This window comes from Centroberyx gerrardi, chromosome 23, assembly GCF_048128805.1.
Source record: "Centroberyx gerrardi isolate f3 chromosome 23, fCenGer3.hap1.cur.20231027, whole genome shotgun sequence".
NCBI classification, from domain to species: Eukaryota; Metazoa; Chordata; class Actinopteri; order Beryciformes; family Berycidae; genus Centroberyx; species Centroberyx gerrardi.
The window spans coordinates 21,543,832-21,559,333 of NC_136019.1; the positions used below are offsets into that span (position 1 = coordinate 21,543,832).

The 15,502-nt window shown below is 40.4% G+C and overlaps 1 protein-coding gene across 1 annotated transcript in view; it reads left to right on the plus strand.

Annotated features, from left to right (window-relative positions):
* The window catches only part of rap1gds1 (RAP1, GTP-GDP dissociation stimulator 1), a 31,250-nt gene that overhangs the window by 12,710 nt on the left and 3,038 nt on the right, over positions 1-15,502 (plus strand). The window contains exons 6-14 of the mRNA XM_071926094.2: positions 5,093-5,221; positions 6,998-7,123; positions 8,861-9,004; positions 10,640-10,771; positions 11,698-11,832; positions 12,698-12,823; positions 13,022-13,161; positions 13,899-14,025; positions 14,916-15,044. Coding sequence (XP_071782195.1) covers positions 5,093-5,221; positions 6,998-7,123; positions 8,861-9,004; positions 10,640-10,771; positions 11,698-11,832; positions 12,698-12,823; positions 13,022-13,161; positions 13,899-14,025; positions 14,916-15,044 — 1,188 coding nt within the window. The remainder of the gene's footprint in view (positions 1-5,092; positions 5,222-6,997; positions 7,124-8,860; positions 9,005-10,639; positions 10,772-11,697; positions 11,833-12,697; positions 12,824-13,021; positions 13,162-13,898; positions 14,026-14,915; positions 15,045-15,502) is intronic.

The window sequence follows — 15,502 nt, forward strand, 5'->3', positions numbered from 1 at the left end:
TAATTGCATTTACACACATCAGTGTTATAGAGAGTAAGACTGTAGGGTTTGAACTGTACATCTACTTGAACATTCTCTGCTTTTCTATTTTGGGCTGATTTTTGTCGTATCTACCCTGCTTTTCTGTTGCTTTTCCGACTTGGCCTTTGAGGTAATCTGCAATTTTTTATTAATATTTGCCGAGAGTCAGCTTTGGTAGTGGCAGTAGCAGTGATATGTGCTGTTAGTCATCCCTTTCTCCCAATGCCTCGTCCCTATAACGGTTTATATTGCGCACAGACTCAGCAGGTCGGATAAATCCATCATCTATTTTCTTCTAGCGCTGTCTTTGCTTTTCACAAATGAATGGCCTTGCGCTGGCTTATATCAAACTGCTGAGCCCAGCCTCAACTTTTGTTGTGAATAAGGTATAAATTCACCATCGAATAGCCTACCACGTAATTCCATTCTCCTGGGATAATAGTGGCTGAAGTAGTTAAGGTAAAACTGTGAAAGCGATAAAATAATGCGCTCAACAGGCTTGGAGGGTTTGCCACCATGTCTGCACTCGCTTTGCTGGTGCTGCAGCTGTCTCGAAATAATAGATCCATATGAAATCTTGATTGATCCGGTCTTCCAAGCTACGTAAAATGTTGTAGAAATACATCCATCCAATGATGTAGTGGTAAATACAAAGGAGGATAAGCTAGGAGTTCCAATCAGTAATCATCATAAGGCAAACAGCCACCAATATTAAAGAGTAACTAAACCCCAAACCCAAATCTGTGTAAAGCCTGACATCTAATGGTAAAAAGCACGCTACTGAAATGGCCATCTGCTATTGGGTGGTGCCAGGTGATGTCACCACCTGTTGTACTCTATAGAAGGTGACGTCACCTGAGATCACCAAAGATCAGCCAATAGCAGATGGCAATTTCAGTAGCATGCTTTTAACCATTAGATGCCAGGCTTTACAAAGATTTGGGTTTGCGGTTTAGTTACTCTTTAACAAGAATCTATTATGCATAAATTTATGCTTTCGCTTCCTTTAAAGACCCTATCCTCAAATAACCTACAGTGATCCTAGCTTTGATCCTAGTTATTATGATGTTTACTATGAATTTACATCATAAAGATTTATGTTAGCCTAAAAAAGGTAGGTAAACTGAATTTAAGCGGGTTTACCCTCCACTATATCCCTGTACGCCTCTATAGTTTGACGTTTGTGTGTGCATGTCAGGGCTAGGCCGAGGTCTGACAGCCTCAGACCTCCTGCCATCAGGATCATGGTTGGATCCATTTGACTGGATGCTCCAGTGCTGTGAGCATGTTGGGAGGACTGGGATTGCATTAGCAGAACAGATGAGCTGTTGTGGCTTTTCAGCAGCTCCTTCCCAGTAGCTGACTTTTTTTTTATACCCAGTTAATGTCCTGAGAAACCCCCCACTTACTAACAATGTAACTGGGGCATCATGTATATAAAGATAATTTCTAAAGACACGGATACAAGTCCTTTTTAAAATTAAGGTGGCAACACTTTGTATGACTGCTACTGTATATCTACTGTGCATTATAAGGACACTCATAAAGAATTAAAATGCACTCATAATTCCTTATGACCATGCTTATAAGAACACATAATGCAGGTGGTTATGTTGCTAACTGAATATTAATGTTTCTGACTACTTATCTGTCAGAGGTTGTCAAACAATGCTTTATTCTCAATGGGGCAACCTCTCATAGATAACCACTCTTAAACTCCCATAACACGCTTGCACTTATAATTCATCATAAGATATTTTATATAATGTTTTATGAGTGCTGATGTACTGCATAAGTAATCATTGTGTGTTTGTGTAAACATGGTCATAAGGCGTTACGAGTGCATTAGAATTGCTTATCACTGCCCTTATATTGCACAATATATTTGGTAGTCATAGAAGGTGTTACTATTTAAAGGTGCTACTTGTATCATTTTTAAACATCAATATATCATTGTCAAATTAATAGTGTTACCTTGGTAAAATTACTGTAAACAAATGAGAGCATGGTGGAGATGATTGGTAGCCTCTATCTCACACCGGTGGTTTTGTTAGTACTAGTGTTTCTTAAAATTAAAGCTCTATGTGATAACTTTTTTGTGATAAAACATTCATTTTTAATTGCTGTTAGTGTTGGAGTTGGCCTTTCCAAGCTACAATTAGTGTCACACAGGAAGTGATGCATTTCCACTATATTAGTAGATGCTAATGCTAACTACCGTGGCCGCGTTAGCATCGTAGATATTAGCCGTTAGCTTTTGTGAGTAGTATTCTACAACGGCAGACACAGCGTTTTATCCTACAGTGTCATGAGTGTTTACGTGATCTATAAGCACATGCTTGTTTGTTGTCTGACATCATTAAAAGTGCAACGCCAATAAAATCGAGTAGCCATTGACATGCCAAGTTAGCACATATAGCGGTGCTTGCTGTCCCCCCTTCCCCTCCCTGAAGAGGATAAACTTATTGGAAGTGATTTTTCCATCAACCTTTCACTCCTTCCACTGTCTGCCATTGCCAGAAACTCTGAAAACTTTAGCTGCGTTGGAGCTGGAGGAACAGCGCCCTCTTCCCGTTTTGTGCCGTAAAGAAATGTTCCTAAAGCAGTCCAGTAGATTTCCCGCCAAATCCGACCCAGTGGCACACAATGTAAAATACACTGTAGAAGCTAGTAGAGGCTCCCAGTCTTCTCGGCGACGGTCTCATTTGTTTACAGTAATTATACTAATGTCTCAAAATTAATGTGGTAATGATTTGTTGGTTCTATTTAGGAAATTGCTCTTTGTATTTGTCTTATCCTGCCATGGACGAGTGATGAGATTTTTTTTTCCTGGTGACTTTAACATGGCTTGTAGGCGTTTGGCTTATTTGACAGTCTTGATTGACATTCCACAAAGATCCAAAAGGATAACCACTTGGATCTCATTTACCAAATTTTTTATTTTTTTTCCTCTCCTACTTTCTGTTTCATGCTACTCATGTACCTCACTCTTATCCCCTTTTTCCCCAACATCCATTTGTCTACTTTGGTTTCTGAATAAAAACTAAATCCAGATGCTTTCTTTTTCCTCTCCAGGCGCTTCTAATAGCTCTACCACTTCTTGCCGTGACCAGGGAAATACATCTACACATTTCTTTTTAGGTTTCTACATCAAAATGGCATTGCTGATTTGAATTTCTCATGTGTAAGGAAACTGGAGTGTAGATTTGTCTCCTTGGTTACACCTAACTCATCCTCCTGTTCTAGAGACAGCCTTGAACACCAGGGTTAGGGTCAATTCTTATTAAATACGGGTTTTAAAGTGGTAATTCATTACATTTATTCAAGTTATTTTTGAGTTTTAGTGAATTGGAGCAGAGTTGACCCCGGCCCTGTTTCACAAATGAGAGCAACATGTCTATTTCGGATAGCAGAAATCTTTGTATGAAAAGGTTTCTGGCTCCATATTTCCTGTCTTTATTTCAATTACACAATTCCATCATTATAATTTGATGAGTTACCAAGCCCCCCATTGTCAAACTTTACCCTGCGTTCACATTGTGAGCAACTTGGTTGATGGGTCGTTCTATGAGAGGCTCCCATTCCATCTATGTAGCGGTCTGCAGCTACAATGTTTTGACCAAGAAACATAAGCTATGTATTTATGCAAATCAGATGTTTTTCTCTGTGTTGGCATTTCCTTCAAAACCGTTATATTGTTTTGATGGCTTAACATAGCTAGCTAGCAAGTGCTAATTAGGTAGCATTAATTAAACATATGGATGGGACGATATATTGAAATTCAATATATCGCAATCCAAAAATGTGTATCGTCGAGCAGAAAAATTTAGCACGATATTAGCTACATTTTATTCTGCTGTAGTAATCACAAATGAGACGCTTGACCATCACAATTTCTCAAGCTCTCCATCCAAATTATATTATTTGCACTTTGTAATTACGTTTTTAAATTGTCGTTTACATTCTAAGCCAGTACCATTGCTAGAAAGATTTGTTGCTTAGAAATAAACATAATTCTGCGCAGTCATACTTTGTTGTCATTGAACCTTTATTTATTACACTGTATCGTAGTTGTATCGAATCGTGAATGCCATATCGCGTATCGAATCGTATTGTGAGATAAACATATCATCCCATCCCTAATTAAAAATAAACGGAAAACTCAATAATATTACTTCAGAACTCAGCATCGATCCCAACGATGGTTGCAACCATTCTCCAAGCATCGTTTTTGAGACGTTTATTTCTGTAGTCTTTCGAATAAAAGTTAGAGAACTGGGAAGCTTTGAATGGCTTTGCACTTTCCCAGCAGATCTATTGTTCATGAAACAATATCACATCTGTAGGCAAGCAAGGAAATGTGGAAATCTGATTGGCTGTTGACGGCTGATGACCGCAAAAAGTTCAACAGTGGCAACAAGCGTGTTGAGTTCCCCCGGTCGCTCAGCTCTATAGGAAATGAATCAATTTCTGGTGACTTGTTGATCGTGTTGCTTGCAGTTTGAACGCACGGTTAAAGGAATGCACAGAGTTTTTGGTGAAGTGGCCCTTTTGTCAACTTACCCATCAAGTGACGAGAACATAGACCACAATCATCCTCGGTAGATGGGGGCAATCTCCATAAAAACATGGTGTATTCCTTTAACTGTTCATAGGATGGGACAGAGCGCACTTTAACATTATAGTATCATAACTGGGGAGACTGGGCTGTAACTCTAGTGCCTTTATGAGGCCTGAGTCATCAACATAAAGATCAGTAACTACTACGTATGTTGTAAAATGAATGTAGTTCTTGATAGTTCCTGTATGATCATAGTTGAGGTCCTGGTTACATGGAATCATGACTGTATGGTATCATTTACAATAACATGGAAGCGGGGTGTGGTGTTTTGAGCTTACACATTTTTGAAAAATTCAACTTTGAAAATCAGAGTGATAAAAATGCCCGCTGTTTATTTAAATACGTGGTATGAGCTTTCAGTCACAGCCAGAATGTGAATCTCCTTACACCTGAGTAACAATTATGACCACCGGCTGACTGTTTGTCTTTCTGTTTCTCTGTTTTCTCCAGATTCCCTGCAGGCCCAGCTGATCAATATGGGTGTGATCCCAACCCTGGTGAAGCTGCTAGGCATCCATTCCCACAACACAGCCCTGACAGAGATGTGCCTAATTGCCTTTGGGAATTTAGCCGAGCTCGGTGAGTACAACTGAATATGTTGCACCTTTTAAACAATGCCCACGATGTTCCCATCCTCTAAAATAGTCAAAAATGTCATTTGAGCAAGTTTTCATACTGTTGGTGTAGGATTAGTGATTACATTATTCTGCATTTCTAACATTAAAGTAATTTTTGTAATAGTTTTGTCCATATAGATTGAACAGTAGAGGTGACGTCATAAATAATTCCTATTCTGGCATGGAATCATATGGCAGCCATCTTACGTGGGTCCAGTTTTGAACTTGCTTTAATTGAAACCTAAGGTGAAAATGGCATGTGTTGCCTTTTATAGGGCTTTTTTTTTACCAGTAGATTACTTCTATTTTTTATTTAGTGTAATATGTAAGACAACTATTACTGTCTAAACTGACCAAATTTGTAACATCCAAGGAGATCTAATCATGTTTTTAGTCAGTAAGATTATCTTAAAGAAGCATTTTATGATGGTCCATTTATTTTGCAGAAACTATGAATCCTTTTTTTAAGCGACTTAATAGTTTTCAGCTTTCCTTGGTACTCAGAGTAGCTCCTAAAAATGCAATTTTCATTGAACATTTTTCATATAAAACCCTCTGAAAGGATGTTATGGCAATAGACGGATCATGTTGGCAGCAGCATCACAAACGCATAACAATGCACACAGACACAAAGATGGACAACTTGGGCAACATTACCTCCCACGCACAATGCTTTTCCTTTCACAGCACTGCTTTGCCTTTTGAACATATTGTGCAGCTTGTAGCCTGATAAATAAAAGCAAACAGGATTCGTCACAGACGCCGACTTCTACTAAACGTCTCCTTTAACATTACACTCTTACTAGCTATCTCTTATGGTTAGCTAGGTGTTGGGTACCTCCCTTTGTTAATAAATCAGCGGTGTATATAATGTTACATACCATGTGCTAGATGTTTTCAGAAAAAACAGTAGTTACTGTTAGCATCTAGCTAACGTTAGATTAGCGCTAGCTGTCAACAATTTCAAATAGAACTCCAGTCCACTGGAAACGGAGTACTAACAGTTAGCTAGCATTTTGTAGTTGCCTCTGTTATATAGGCTAGTAGGCTATATAAAACAGTTATCCCACAGTCTATGGCGTAATGTCACCTCTACTGTTCTATCTCTGTGGTTTTTTCTACACATATGGCACCTTGGCCAAGCAGTTGAACCTGAACCAGATTTCCTCCACATATTAATTGACCTGTAAGTCAGACCTGGTAAACATAACATTATTACTGTTATGAGTTTTAGCGTTTAAATTTCCCAGCTTTCAGAAAATGCGCAACGCCGCCCCTGCATGACTTTTACTTGAACCACTTTCTGTACAAACCAGTGTTGTTCGTAAAAATCACAGGAAGTCGTACTTCTAATTATATTTACCCCCGTGTGTCAGAGCAGACGTCAACTGATGGCCACTTTGACAGGTCGTTCAGATGGAAACAGACTCATTGTTAAGACAGCACTGAACCTATGTTGGCTTATGTTGAAAGCAGGATTTTTTAAATTTTATTATGACACCAGCCAAGAATGCCGCACTATTGTGAGAGCGACTTAATTCTAAACTGGAACTTCCCTCTTGCAGGGCCATACAGATGTACCGGGTGTGTCTAAGCATGCGGACGTGTGTTAAACTAACACCTTATCAATATATTCAATTTCCGGATGTAGATGACATTATGTACAGGACAGGCAGGTTTGAATATGTGCATAACTAGCTGTTCACCTGATGAAAAACGTCTCCCGTTGTGTTGTCAGAGTCCAGCAAAGAGCAGTTTGCCTCCACCAACATCGCTGAGGAGCTGGTGCGTCTCTTCCAGAAGCAGGCAGAGCACGAGAAAAAGGAGATGATTTTCGAGGTTCTGGCTCCGCTTGCAGAAAACGGTAAGATGTACAGTACACAGTAACATAACTACGTTAACGTAACAGTAGCAGGGAAGTCCCATCAATCGCAAGCTTTCAGGTGAAAAGTCAGCGTTTAAGGTAAGATGGAGCTTTAATGATGTCCATGGGGAAACTGCGTCAATGCAGCAGCAAATAGTAATAGCATACAGCAAAGAATAATAGAATAAAAGTAAGAATAGGGCAAATGGGAAGAATTGAACATAATGCAACCGATAGAGTCTAGCGATTCCAATGCAAAACAATGGAGAGGGACTGCAGCGTTTTCTCATGCCTTTAGATGACAAGCATGTCCACCTACTATAGTAAATTATCCACTCAGTGTGACTCATGCTTTCCAGGCTGACTGCTAACTGCACAGTCAGCTCCTACATTTGTTCAGCTGCTCTTTTTCAAACATGTCAGCCAGTGTGTGTGTGCGTGTGTGTGTGTGTGTGTGTGTGTGTTTATGTATGTGTGTGTGTGTCCCAATAGGAGAGAGAGCATCTTACTGACTGTTGTTATCACCATTCCAGGCACACTGGGTTCTCCCACACTGCCAGTCTCCAAGACAACGTCCTACTTAACTCCACTCCAGAGAAATCTCTCTCTCTCTCTCTCTCTCTCTCTCTCTCTCTCTCTCTCTCTCTCTCTGTCTCTGTTGTCTCTCTCACTTTGGCTTTTGTTCGCCGGCTGTCTAGAAAGAAAGAACAGCTCAACACTCATTCTTAGAAAACGACAGGGACACAATGACACAGGGAATTAATAGATTTTAACCCCTTTGTGTCTTGCTTGCAATCTAATTTGTTTTCTACATATCACATATCAGTTTTTTTTTTTTAGTTTTTTTTATTACAATGTATTGAATTAGAAAACATGGATGGAAATGGCAAAATTTGATCAGATTTCCTCATTATCACAAAAACGTTCTTTTGATAAATTATGCAGTAAATAGTGATGGAAATGCATTTGTTGAATAAATAATGACGTAGGCTTGGCACAGCTGGTTCGGTTTCATTGTACAATAGTTGAAAAGTGTCTTTGGACGTTCTGACCCCAAATTTAGTCCACATTAGAGCCACGGACCCACATTTGATGAGATTTTGTCCCTCGGACCCACATCTGAGAATTTTTGTATTGTTAGATATGATTTTGTCTAGAATTCCATGACTATCTGTGTTGTAGGTAGAGAGATAACAGTCAAACTATGATAAAAATAGTCATTCTTCTACATTCTCTAATGGTGGTAACGTCTTGTAAATGAAATGATGGTGAAGTTTAACAATTTATTGATTTGCTGGGGACCCCCTGGAACCTGGACCCCTGGTGGTCCCCGGACCCCACGTTGAAGATCACTGGTATAGAGTATGGTATTTGTGTGCCGTCACACATCATATCTCAAACACCACTGATTGAATTTTGACTAAACCTGTGGGAATGATGCATCTCACCGCTGCGTTTGTGCAATTGCAAAATGACAAAATGCAATCACTGTCATTTTCTGGGGGCGTTGCATCACCTGTTTTGTCGTCCGTCATGTGACACTGCTAGTTGTCCCTCACACCATGAAATTGGTCCGTCCGTCCATCCGTCAAAAGTAATATCTCAGGTGATATCTCAGACACCACTGGTCTGATTTTGGGCGAAACAAGCAAAGTCCAGGTTGTGTCCAGCCCCACCATGATGATCAGGTTTATTAATAAATGACCCTAACCCTAACTGTCCTCCTCTTTCTCCTAGACGTGATCAAGCTGCAGCTGGTGGAGGCCGGCCTGGTGGAGTGTCTCCTCGAGGTGGTGGCTCAGACCGTGGATGGGGAGAGGGAGGAGGACGTCGCCCAGCTCAAGACCGCCTCCGACCTGATGGTGCTGCTGCTGCTGGGAGGTAAACGCCGGGGTTAGACCAGCACATGGGGCCCATATTAGCCTCTTATTAGAAATCAGATCTGGTCCAGTCAGTGTGGTCCACCTCTGATATGATGGATATGATGCAGTTTGATTGATCACATATTTATTGTAGAATCGATCAATACTACACTGGTTGTCTATGGGAAGAACTTAACTGGGGTAAACACTGAATCCGTGAATATTTTAGTCACGAAAATGATACTGAATATCGGCTATTGACAGCTTCAATCCAGTAATATTGGTATTTGTATCATATCGGTGGAGCCCTGTACACACACACACTTACAAACAGTCCAGATTCAGATTCCACAGAGTCTTTCGATTAAAAAGGGTCTTATGGAACAGTAATTAACAATTCAAACTTGCTTCAGATTGTCAGATTACTGTGGCAGCGCAGCCCCCGCAGCCAGCTGTACAAGGCCATCAGAGGGGAAAATTTACTTATTTTATGGATGTAAAATATCACCATTGTTCATGTGTGGACATAAATAAAAGTGCACAGTGTCCTGGAGCAATGATTTGATGATTATTATGGGGGATCTGGATGGAGGAGGTACATGGTGCTCTCCACAGAGCCTCTGTCGAGCGCTGATGTTGGGAATTAATAATTCAGCCTTTTTGTAAATATTTCATCGCGGTCGAATAGACCTGAAAATGGTGTGCGTTATAAATACACATACTGGTCTCTCCGTCACTAAAGCTAGCCTCGCCAGACCCATCAGTTTAAATGAGAACATATGGCACACGCTCTCCATTCTTTTCTGTTACAGCGCCATTACGCTACAGTCCACAGAACTAATCAGTCGACCGAGCGATCTGATTGGTCACCAGCACGCTCCCAACCGTGCTTATACACTGTGCTAAATGGTAACCTGGGAGCTAGCTGGCAGTATTTCTTGCTTTTTCTTTTTTATTCCTGTGTATCACTGTGGAATGCAGGAAGAATGGTGGTTAGCTGAACAAGCTGATGGGGATTTGAGTAAATATATGCTGCTTTGAAGAAAACTTTCCATTCCAGTGATGCTGACAGTACCAAGCCGTCGTACCCATAATCACAGTAAGGTTACACAAAGTTTCTGAAGGCTGATACCGGTATCGAAATTTAGTGCTGATATTCAGTATCTTTAAATTTGACCATTTCCATGCCAAAAATTGCAAGGATTCATGTGATTGTATTGTATTGTATTTGTATTCTTGTCAGGGTGGAAAAGCCCCTGAAACAGCATTTAGACTGATGAATGCTTAAACTAAACTTAAACCTACCTAACCTAAATTTGTGTAGGTGGGTTAGCAGCTCCTTAAAGGGGAAAATGGTAAGATTTTTGCTGCTTCATAGCAGTAACGCAGATGTTGTATTTACAAAGCAAACAACATGGCGCACCAATTCTTAAATGAGTCCATGTAAGCCGGGTTCTTAGAGAAATCGTGTCACTTCAAACCATGTGAACGATGAACCTCCATCATATCAGAGGTGGACAACACTGACTGGCTGATATCTTATATTTAACAAAAGGCCAGTATCGGCCCGATATTGGCCTAAATCACTGTAAGGCAGAATGCCCTGCTGGGTGTTCTCGCTACAGTAACCTGTGTCCACATGGCCCTTGTGTAGATGAGTCCATGCAGAAGCTGTTTGAGGGAGGGAAGGGCAGCGTTTTCCAGAGGGTCCTGTCCTGGATACCGTCCCACAACCATCAGCTGCAGCTGGCTGGGGCGCTGGCCATCGCCAATTTCGCTCGCAACGGTAAACCTTACTTTACATATTGTTGTAAGATGGGGTCCTGACATAAACGAAGATAAGGTCACTAAGATGAAAGTTGGGAAAGTGGGACATTACAGCAGCAAAATAACACTAGTATATAGCAAAGAAAAATGTTAGGTAGTTAGTTAATTGTCTGTCTACCCATCCATCCATCCAGGATTTCAGGATTTTTGGTACTCACTGTTTTGTCCTAATCCTACCCTTAAGCTATCTGGCTTGCTGTAGACTAGCTTTCATCATTAATTTTATTGCTGAAAATGCTAACTGTGATGGCAGTTTTTGAACTTGTTTACTGTGTTATGTTCCATGTTGGGCCCATTACTCAGAAAAGTTTAACACTTGTTACTCATTTCAAAAGAAACATTATGACTTTGCTTATTTCTCCCTGGTAGCAGTAATTTGTTAGACAACTTGTTGTATTACTTTTCTGTTACAACCTCAAAACTGGTGGCTGCATCGTATAATATCTACAATCGGTCAATTTTTCTACCATTTCTCATCAAAGTAGAGGGAATACTTACACCCAGAGAAAGTCAACTTTTCTACCATTTCTCGTCAAAAGAGTGGAAATACCCAGAGAAAGTCAATTTTTCTACCATTTCCCATCAAAGTAGTCATCTAAGCTTCTGTCTGTACCCACATCAGCTGAGAGGATGATGTCTAATTATCCCGAAAACAAATCAGTGGATGGGGGTTGGACATAGATTTTGAATGATTCATCTTCACTCTGACATTTAAAGGAGGTGATAACAAAATTGTTGACATCATTACTGAAATTGAAATAGCAATTTGTTACACTACTCCTCATTACTGGGAAAAGTAATATTACTGTTAACATATTACCACCCAACACTAAAGTATCTCACAAAACATCAATGTATCTCCTCAACTTGCACTTCTGTCCGTAGATGGGAACTGCATCCACATGGTTGACACTGGTATTGTGCAGAAGCTTCTGGAGCTGTTGGACCGGCACGTTGAGGAGGGAAACGTCACTGTTCAGCATGCAGCGCTCAGCGCCCTGCGCAACCTGGCCATACCCGGTGAGCCCGCTTCACAACACATCAGTCTAGGAACTTTCTATTTTTTCTACCCATAAGGAAAAACATTTCAAATATACAGAGTGTCCGAAAAGTCTGGAGTCATAGGGAAACTGGCAACTAAACAAGTATTAGAACTAATGTGCACCACGAAAAGATATATGGTGTTTTCAGACTTTTTGGAGACCCTGTACATGTACAAATACCTGTTTCAAAATATACACATTTTGACCCAAAACATGTATTTGGACTTGCAGGTATATGTTGTCAACAGCTCACTGGAAGAAAATGTATTTCCAGTGTCCAAAATAGATTTCAAATGAATGTCATCTATAAGTACAAATGCATCTTTGGGCCAGTTGTTGTGTAATGTGAAACATATTCTGAAGTATATGTGAATGTATTTTTGAGGAAAACAGATGCCACCTAACGCAAGACAACACCCATCAGCCTCTTAGTTTTGAGTGTTGCCATGTGGAATTGTTGACTTCAGATGGTTTGTCCGCCTACATTTCGCAAAAGGCTCAGCCAGACATTTCTCCTGACTTTTTTTTATTTCTTATTTTTTATGTTTTTTTGCAAAAACAGAGTGGAGGGGTTTGGGCATGCAAGACTAAGCTAAATAATGAATATTTTTTGGCCCAGCATTTCAATACTACTCTTGACTAAACAATCCAGTTTTTATTTACAAATAAATACAATTTTATTTTACAAAGAACACACTCAGAGTAGCATAGATTGAATGCAAACAAATATTTAACTCTCAACAGGAAGCACATTAAATAATATATCACTAGTGTGCTTTGTTACTCTTGTTTTTTGTTTGAGTATTCTGTTTTAACTGGCACTGTTGTTCCCCTCTCTCCAGTGGTAAACAAATCCAAGATGCTGTCGGCCGGCGTATCAGATGTGGTGTTGAAGTTCTTGCAGTCGGAGATGCCTCCAGTCCAGTTTAAACTCTTGGGGACGTTACGTATGCTCATTGATACACAAGGTAGAGCTTTCATCTATCATTCTCCATGGACCAAATCATTGTAACTGCAGCAGAGAGCGTCTAAACATAATCTATCCAGCTCCAGCTCGGTGTTCAAAAGGAAACAAGTCACCTGTCCTAATGTGTCACCTAACCTGTTGTTAGCGTTTCTCAAAATGAAGTGTGAAACTCATGGCACGCTGTGTTTTGTGGGTTCAGCCGAAGCGGCGGACCAGCTGGGAACCAACGGGAAGCTGGTGGAGAGGCTGGTGGAGTGGTGCGAAGCCAAAGACCACGCGGGGGTGATGGGCGAGTCCAACAGGCTCCTGTCGGCCCTCATCCGACACAGCAAGTCCAAGGTCAGACACCGGGCTTCAAATTCAAAGTCATCACTTGACGTAATCCGCCAACTGGCCAGTGTTGTCAGTCTACCATCGCATCAGATAAATTATGGTTCGCTTCAAATTTGCTGTGTTTAACGTAACCAAACCAGTGCCGAAGTGCAACAAAGCAACAACTTGTTCCCTGATTTGGACCAAAGCAAGCACACTATACGTTTGAAAACACCTTTAAGGTGCGGTTACATTAGCGTGAATCTATGCGGAAATTCGCTTTGCTTCCCATTAACATCAATTGAAAGCCACGCAAAGGATGAATAAAAACAATTGCTTCCAGCTACGAATCGAATTTTGTGCGTCACCTTTGCGCCGAGTTCAAATTTGGTGAACTTCGACCTGCGAATTCGCTCAGCCGGGCAATAGAAACACTTGTTTGGCTGTGAAAAAATCCAACATTGATGAATTATATAATATAGATGGTACATTCATGGTTTTCCTGTTGTAATGTGTTAGCTTGCTAACCACATAGCATCAAATCGGAGTCGATTGATTGCTACTTAGCTACATTAACTTGTTAACCAAATAGCGTAGAATCGGAGTTGATTTAAAGCTTGTGAACTACTTATCCAGCTACTAAACAATGAATAAAAATTGATTTAAGGTTGTTCACAAAGTGTAATTTATCGTAGAAACCATGGTAGCTATATTCTAGCATTCTCAGGATTGGTCCTTCAAAGCGATCTGTTTGTGGATTTCAGGAAGTTGTCAGAGCCGTCATCCAGGGGGGAGGAGTCAAGCACTTAGTAACCATGGCAACCAGTGAGCACATGATCATGCAGAACGAAGCACTGGTGGCTTTGGGCCTCATAGCAGCACTGGATCTGGGTAAGAGGAAGGGTGGAAGTAGCGCAATTATAATATTTCAGTTACTGTTACTGAGTAGCTTTTTTTGTGTATTTCTACTTTTTTATGAGTATTTTTGAAGTCAGTAGTATCAACACAATGATGTCAACATGTTCAACCTACACATTAGAAATCAGTACTACTTTATTTTACCAAGTACGGCGGTTGGAAAACTCTGACTCAAACTTGGAAGGAAGGAAAACTGCATGGCACAGAAAGGAATTTATTCATGTAATTAATTAATTACATTGGTGTTGCTTCTCTTCACCACCCAGTTGTTCAGTTTCACATATCTAAAGCCAGGGGGGATATGATTTCTTGTTTAATTATTTAAAATTAGAAGTGCGCCTATACCAGTTTTTTAGAACTAATATGATTACAGAGTACTTAAGTAGATCAGCCAATACAAGTGCTGATCCAAGTGTTACTCAAGTTACAGTCATTCTTGCTGCCTAGAATTGAACTGTTATAAAACAAAACTATAACCCAAAACTTTTCCTGGTGGGAAAAGTTAAATATTGTGCCAAAGTGTATTTCATTAAAGTAGTGGACATATCAGGACAGCGTAATTTGTTGATTCAAGTATGAGTGCTTGAGAGCTGGATTGGCGCCCATCCCAATGCTATTGGTACATCTCTATTTAACATGTCAACTCTTGGATGTGGTGTCAGTGCACATATGAGTGGCGAAACACTGTCCCAAGCCTGATTAAAGATGAATGTTGCCATTTTAAAAATGCAAGTCTGAGTCAGATCCCTTGTCCTCGGTTCCTGCTATAACATCCTATCCCCAAAGTTAACCTGCAAGTCTGTGCTGTAGACATGTTCGCAAATTCATGACAAAATTGAGACTCCGTTTCTGCATGATTTCAGTTGCAGCTGAGAAGGACTTTGTCGGAGCCAGCCTGGTGTCGGTGCTTCACAAGCTGCTGTCAGACGAGAGGAGCGCACCGGAGATAAAGTACAATTCCATGATCCTCATCTGTTCAGTCATGGGCTCAGGTGAGAACTAGCAAGAAAAACATTTAACCTTTATTCATGCAGGGAATGTCGGCTGAACACCAAACTCCTTTCTAGCAACACCTTGCTTCACATTCACACAGTTCCACAAATTCACATTGGGAGCTGCCCAGTACATTCACAGTCTTCTACTGTGGGCCAACTGCCGCCACCAAATTTTTGACATGTCAGTTATCTTGGGAATTAAACATTTTGACTGCATGTCATCTTTGAACACGAAATTTGATTAACTACAAAAATGGAACGGCATTGCTGTCCAATGTTCTTGTTAAACGCATTATAGTGGCTTCTTACTGCTTTCACTGTGGGTTTTCACTGTCTGTCAGCTTACTTACCATTACTATTGGGACCATTATTTCTTTCACCTGTATAAGAAGTGAGCTACAACAGTAATTTCCGTTTTGTAGCACAATAGCTAACATAACTTGGCTAGTGTTAGC